The sequence below is a fragment of the Otolemur garnettii genome, unplaced genomic scaffold (assembly GCF_000181295.1).
Source record: "Otolemur garnettii isolate 467f Iridium unplaced genomic scaffold, OtoGar3 scaffold00018, whole genome shotgun sequence".
NCBI lineage: Eukaryota > Metazoa > Chordata > Mammalia > Primates > Galagidae > Otolemur > Otolemur garnettii.
Window position 1 is genome coordinate 5949462 of NW_003852413.1, and position 7622 is coordinate 5957083.

The 7622-nt window shown below is 41.1% G+C and overlaps 1 protein-coding gene across 3 annotated transcripts in view; it reads left to right on the top strand.

Annotated features, from left to right (window-relative positions):
* The window catches only part of ACOX1 (acyl-CoA oxidase 1), a 36002-nt gene that overhangs the window by 17183 nt on the left and 11197 nt on the right, over positions 1–7622 (top strand). For 2 of the 3 annotated variants that reach the window (XM_003786117.3, XM_003786118.3), the window contains 2 exons: positions 2870–3030; positions 5736–5843. In XM_003786117.3, coding sequence (XP_003786165.1) covers positions 2870–3030; positions 5736–5843 — 269 coding nt within the window. The remainder of the gene's footprint in view (positions 1–2869; positions 3031–5735; positions 5844–7622) is intronic. The other variant, XM_012803111.2, reaches the window with a different exon arrangement.

Consider the following 7622-nt stretch of genomic DNA (forward strand, 5'->3'; position numbering starts at 1 on the left):
GCTGGATAGAGTAGTGTGGTGTCAGAGCTCATAGCAACCTCCAGCTCCTAGGCTTAGGAAATTCTCCTGCCTCAGCCTCCCGAGTAGCTGGGACTACAGGTGCCTTTCACAATGTCCAAGCTATTTTTTGTTGCAGTTTGGCTGGGGCTGTGTTTGAACCTGCCACTCTTGGTATATGGGGACGGTACCCTACCCACTGAACCACAGGCGCCACCCACAGTTAACACTCTTCTTTATTTTTTTTTTTAGAAACAGAGTCTTACTTTGTCACCCTCGGTAGTATGCTTTGGCATCAGAGCTCACAGCAACCTCCAGCTCTTGGGCTTAGGTGATTCTCTTGCCTCAGCCTCCCGAGTAGCTGGGACTACAGGCATCTGCCAGGACGCCCAGTTATTTTCTTGTTGCCGTTTGGCCAGGGCTGGGTTTGAACCCATCACCCTTGGTATATGGGGCTGGCACGCTACTCACTGAGCCACAGGTGCTGCCCTTTTTCTTTTGTTTGTTTGCAATTTTTGGCTGGGGCCAGGTCTGAAACCACCACCTCTGATATATGGGGCTGGCGCCCTACTCCTTTGAGCCACAGGTGCCAGCCACACAGTTGACATTCTTATTTGCGAATGAAGGACACTATCATCCCATGTATGTATTTGTCTTGGAGCTTGTAGTTTGTTTTTTTAAAGTTTTTAATTTTAACTTAATTTTATTTTATTTTGAGACAGAGTCTCACTATGTCGCCCTGTGTAGAGTGTTATGTTATCACAGCTCACAGCAACCTCAAACTCTTGGGCTTAAGCAGTTCTCTTGCCTCAGTCTCCTAGGTAGCTGGAACCACAGGCACCTGCCACAATGCCCGGCTATTTTTTGGTTGTAGTTGTCATTGTTTGACAGGCCCAGGCTGGATTTAAACCCACCCACTCCAGTGTATGTAGCTGGCACCCTAGCCGCTGAGCTACAGGCACCAAGCCATTGTTTATTTTTATTTATTTTCTTTTTGAGACAGTCTTACTTTGTCGACCTTGGTAGAGTGTCATGGCGTCATATCTCAGCAGCCTCAAACTTGTGAGTTCAAGGGATGCTCCTGCCTCAGTCTCCTGAGTAGCTGGGACTACAGGCACCTGCTGCAACTCCTGGCTGTTTTTAGAAACAGGCATCTTGCTCTTGCTCGGGGTGGTCTCGAACTCCTGAACTCAGGCAATCCACCTGCCTTGGCCTTCCAGAGTTCTAGGATTATAGGCGTGAGCTACTGCACCAACTAGTTTTTTATTCTGAAATGATCATTAAGTCATAGAAAGTGACAAAAATAGTACCCCAGTTTCCATCTGTGGGAACATCTGTCATGATTTTCCCTTTTGATGCTTTCATGGACAGCTCTAGCTTTTTGGCCTTTCTTTTTAGTGTCCTCATCATAGTCCTTAGCCCGCACAGCACTTAAACAATCATTTCCTCAACTAGAAGACAGGATTAGGTGTCAAGGTTCTTGTCCTTGTTTTGCAATTTTTTCTTTTACCTGAACCAAGGCACTTAATCCATTTGAGTCTTAATTTCTTCTCTGTAAAATGAGAGATTGAGTCACATATTCTTTGATTTCTATGTGATTGGTTAGCTGGAAGCACAGCCTGTGAACAGAAGTAATGTCTTACATGGAACAAACTGTTGAAGAAATTTAAAACTGAAACATTGTTTAGGCTCATTTCTAAGACAACTAAGCAGAGTTGCTTGATTTGGAGCTGTAAGTTAAACAGAATGCTAATAATACGGAAAAATAAAAAAATAAAACTAGGGGTGCCTGTGGCTCAGTGGGTACGGCGCCGGCCCCATATACCAAGGGTGGCAGGTTCAATCCCACCCCAGCCAAATTGCAACAACAAAAAAAATAGCCAGGGGTTGTGGCAGGCACGTGTAGTCCAAGCTGCTCGGGAGGCTGAGGCAGGAGAGTAGCCTAAGTCCAGGAGTTGGAGGTTGCTGTGAGCTGTGTGATACCTGGGCACTCTACTGAGGACGATAAAGTGAGACTCTGTTTCTACAAAAAAAAAAAAAAAAACGATTTCCTGTCCTTGGAAATAAATCCACACAGAAGTTTAAGACAACTACAGATTGTAAATGGAAAAAAATAACCCCAGAAGGTGGATTTAAAAATAACTAAAAGCCAGTGTATCGTTGATGAGCTTGTTATGCATGGATCTGTAACTTGTAATCGTTATGGTCTTCACTAAAAATTGCATTTTTAATTTCTGAAATAAATTATTGAGACGAAGAGCACTGTCAATTTTTGTATTAAATTGTCTTAGTAAAGAGAGCATGACTGAATATTTGACATGATGAATCGGAATGAAATGATTGGAGTTTTATGAGGAATGGTGGACCTATGCTGGATATTTTGTGAATAAAACAAGATATCGTAACCTAGAAGCATTATTGAAATTGCATCTAGGAAAAGCTTTAGTCTGGGGGCTCATATTTTTTCACTTTGAGAGAATTACTTTGTTCTCATGTCTTACCTTATTAGAGGAAATCCTTGTATGAATTAAATTCTCCATTCTGCATAACCTTTCCAAATTTTTTATTGTCTTTGTTGTAATTGCTAGGCTGGAAACCTCTGCCTTGCATACATGGTTTTATACTGCACAGGCTTTGGGTCAGTAGCCAGTCCTTGCCACATTCCTTGCCAACTGAGGAAAAACAGAAATTGTCAAGAGTTCTAAAGTAATAATACAGAAAAAGGCAGTGCTCCTCTCCATGATAAAGTGCACTCAACTAATTCATACTCACAAAAGGTTTTTTTTTTCTCCTCTTGCTCTGTCTATTTAAATTGCTGATTCTCTCACACCTGATGACTCTTCTCTCAAATGCCCATCCTTGGTATTCGAAGCTTTGTTCACCGAGGGCGGCCTGAGCCCCTGGATCTCCACTTGGGCATGTTCCTGCCTACCTTGCTTCACCAGGCAACTCAGGAGCAGCAAGAGCGCTTCTTCATGCCCGCCTGGAACTTGGAGATCATTGGCACTTATGCCCAGACAGAGATGGGTCATGGTATGGTGTATTCAGTCTACCTTCTGGGCTGGGTGGGTCTATGTGAGCTTAGCATGTGTGAAGTGCCCAGCACATGCTAGCAATGGCTCATCACCTTCTGTGATCTATTTATTTTATTTGTTTACTTATTACATTTATATATATATATATTTTTGAGACAAAGCCTAAAGCTGTCGCCCTGGGTAGAGTTATGTGGCATCACAACTCATAGCAACCTCCAACTCTTGGGCTCAAGCTATTCTCCTGCCTCCGCCTCCCAAGTAGCTGTGACTAAAGGTGTCCACCACAATGCCCGGCTGTTTTTTGGTTGTAGCTGTTGTTGTTTGGTGGGCCCAGGCTGGATTCAAACCCGCCAGCTCAGGTGTATGTGGCTGGAGCCTTAGCCGCTTGAGCCACAGGCGCTAAGTCTCTGTGATCTAAATGAACTCTTTCTGAAGAGTCCAGGTTTTGGTTTAGACATTGCTTTGGTCAGTGGAAATTCAAGGTGATGTTATGGTAGTGATTTGCTGATTGTTTTTTTCATAGTTCCCTTTCAGAATGTCAAGAATTGCAAATCAGGCCTTATTTACCAAGTGGTCTTTTAGTTTTACTGAAGTTATATAGACTAGAGTACATACAGTATCTGAAGATTATGTTTTTTTCTTAATTACTGATTACCTTCACCATTGATACCTTAAGGAACTTTTACAAATACCAGAAGAAATACAAATTAATCCTACGTGTACTGGGCAGCGCCTGTGGCTCAATGGATAGGGCGCCAGACCCATATACCGAGGGTGGTAAGTTCGAACTCGGGCCCCGGCCAAACTGCAAGAAAAAATAGCCAGGCATTGTGGCAGGTGCCTGTAGTCCCAGCTACTTGGAAGGCGGAAGCAAGAGAATCACCTAAGCCTAGGAGTTGGACATTGCTGTGAGCTGTGATGCTATGGCACTCTACCAAGGGCAATAAAGTGAGACTCTGTCTCTTACAAAAAAGAAAATCATATGTGTACTCTTTGACTTGCTCAAGGGAAATGAGCAGCTCATCATAACCAAAGTGTGCAACATTTTGTGCCTTGAAGTTACTGTACCTTGATCAGTAAATCCAGTAAAGTTCTGAACGTAGCTTGGCGCCAGAGGTTAGAAAAATTAAGGTAAGCAATACTTGGAGACGGTGCTGTTGCTTTCTGTTTCCACCACCTTTCATTATCTTACCACCCCCCATCTGCCTTTCTTTGTGACCCTGGATGGGGCAGGAGATGGTAGCTGTTCCTATATCACGTGTTCTGCATTGCTGTCTGTGTTTGCCATTCATTTGCATCTGGCTTATCTTTCTTTGCGCTGAGGTTTCAGAAAAACTGGCTTAATGTATATTTGCTGCTTGCTCCTTATGTCTGTGCTGCTGCCTTCTCTTGGGTGGTGCTGAGTAACATTTTACAGTATTTTCACAAGGCGCAAAGTGGAATCCTGTTTGGTTGATTGTGCTTTTGAAAACATTTTGTTCTTATCTATTCTGTTTAATATGTTACCTTCTTTCCTGTAAAAACTGCTGCTTTGAATAAAGGAGTCTGTGTGTCTAGGTTGTCCATCATACATAAGTTGGCCGTTTCTGTTACTCAACCTGGAAGTTTCTGATGTTTCAAAGTGTGATTTTTTCAGTGAAGTTAGTGCTCGTTACCAAAGCAATGAAGTAAAAGGTTCGTAGCATGTGCTTCGGTATTATTACAGAGAGTGACACCTACAGTTTTCTATGACTCTTTTCAAAAGTCTTTGGTATATTGGTGCTAGAATTTAAGACACAAGTCCCATCCATCTCCAGTAAATATTTGTAACTGGAACCTCCTCATCACACTAATGAACCAGCTAGGACTAAGTGAAGGCCTGGCAATGGAAGTCTATAGGACAGTGTTTTTCAACCTTTTTTGTCTTACGGCACACTCGAATCTATATTAAACTTCCACAGCACACTTAAATTATGTTGATCAGAAAAGAGTAAAAAAAGAATCTACTTACTGTGCTTTGAACACTCAAAAATAATTTAATTAATGATCTTTAAAATTTTCTGTGGCTCACTGGTTGAAAATCAGTGCTACAGGATGAACTCAGACCTTATCTCTGGACCTGTAGGAATTTAAAAGAAACATTTTTCCAGGTCTTTCCCCCCATAATAGACGTTTTAAGCTCTAGTTTTCCAGTCTAGCCATCATTCTGCACTAAATTACCAATTTATAAGAACTCTTAACTGGAGCATCTTCCTATCATGTTATCTTATTCTAAGTAGTACCGAATTCTAGAATGTTGAATTGGTATAGTAAGTAAACCCAGTATGTATGAGTTGAAATTGGCATACTTGCAACTTAGAGATGGGCTTAAAAGGATAGTAGATAACCTCTCCGTTAAATTCATTTATTATGATAGTATAAAAAATGATTCTAAGCCACTTTTACATTTTCTTTTGGTTGATCTAAATAAATTTCACAAATCCTCTGAATCAAGTTAGAGGGAGGACATGCTTGACACTTATATTTTCAGCTTAATGGAAACTGATAGCATAGGAGATTAAGTATCTTGGTTATCAGCCATTTGTGGCTCATCTACAACTGTTTTGTTGTTAGATTTTGTTTTTCTCTGAGACACTAGAGCTTAAAGGATAGGGCAGCAAATTTCACCCTGTGTCTTTTTTTCCCGAATATTTCATCTGAAATAAATGTACTTTATTTCCTAAGGAACTCATCTTCGAGGCTTGGAAACCACAGCCACATATGACCCTGAAACCCAAGAATTCATTCTCAACAGTCCTACTGTGACTTCCATTAAGTGGTGGCCTGGTGGGCGTAAGTGAATTTTTCAGCATTTATGAGATGTTTCGAAGATTTAGTATGAGATTTTGTTCAGAAATTAGAGCTTATATGATAATATCATTTTTAAATATAGAAAAAAACTTTAAGTCTTAAACTATTCGAAGGTATTTCACATTTTCTTATGGTTCATGTATGTGCTTACACATTTTATGGAGCACAGAAGTGACAGCTATCTTACTCTGCTTTTCAAGTTTCCATAGTCACTATTTAATATAACTTAGTATTCCCTGTTTGGTTAGTTTTTGTTTGTCTGTTTGCAACAGAGTTTCTATTGCCTGGACTACAGTGCCATGGCCTTAGCCTAGCTCACAGCAACCTCAAACTCTTGGGCTCAAACAATCCTCTTGCCTCAAATAGCTGGGACTACAGGCACCCATCAGTATGCCAGGCCAAGTAATCCTACTGCATTCGCCTGCCAAAGTGCTGGGATTACATGCATAAGCCATCACTCTCAGCTCTCAAATTCTTAATATTTAGCTTTGACACAACACTTCAGTTTTATTTTTTTTTATATCTTCTTTCTTCCATTTTAAGTTATTGTCTTGGGATAGGTATTTTAGCCTTTTTTTTTTTTTAATATGTCTCCATCATTTTCTGTTGTTATTAACAGGGATATGTATTTCAGATGGAGTTAATGGTTAAAGGATTTCGTTATTCACATTATATATTTTTAGGCCGAGGTGGGTAGATTGCCCTGAGCTCAGAGGTTCGGAACCAGCATGAGCCAGAGTGGACCCCGTCTCTACCAAAAATTGCTGGGTGTTCTGGCAGGTGCCTGTAATTGCAGCTACTTGGGAGGCTGAGGCTAGAGAATCACTTAAACCCAAGGACCCAGGGATTGGTGGAGGTTGCTGTGAGCTATGATTCCACAGTACTCTACTGAGGGTCATAAAGTGAGACTCTGTCTCCATTAAAAAAAAAAAAGAAAGAAGGAAAGAAAACATTATATATTTTTGATATGTGACATTACATTTTGATAAGAAACTACCAAGTGGCGCCTGTGTCTCAGTGAGTAGGACGCCGGCCCCACATACCGAGGGTGGTAGGTTCAAACCCAGTCCTGGCCAAACTGCAACAAAAAATAGCTGGGCGCTGTGGCAGGCGCCTGTAGTCCCAGCTACTCGGGATGCTGAGGCAAGAGAATTGCCTAAGCCCAGGAGTTGGAGGTTGCTGTGAGCTGTGTGATGCCATGGTACTCTACTGAGGGCGATAAAAAAAAGGAAGGCTTCATGCCCATAGCTCAGTGGTTAGAGTGCCAGCCACATACACCAGGGCTGGCAGGTTCGAACCTGGCCTGGGCCTGCTAAACAACAATGACAACTACAACAACAACAAAAATAGCCGGGCACCTATAGTCCCAGCAGCTTTGAGAGGCTAAGGCAAGAGAATCACTTAAGCCCAGGAGTTTGAAGTTGCTGTGAGCTGTGACATCACAGCACTCTATTGAGGGCGACATAGTGAGACTTTGTCTAAACAAAAAAAGACATATCTATTTCTGTAGCTATTGAGCATTTGACATGTTCCTAGTCAACTGGGGAACTGAAACTTATTTAATTATAATTAATTTAAATAAAAGTAGGCAGTCACATATAGCTAGTGACTACTTTTTTAGATAGCATTGCCTTAAGATAAAACAAGAAATTATTTAAAACTAATGTTTTTATGATTATCTTAAAATTTTCTTTCTGTAATACATTAGAGATAAGTAAAAAAGATAGTAAAGCTATCTTTTTTTTTTTTTTTTTTTTTTTT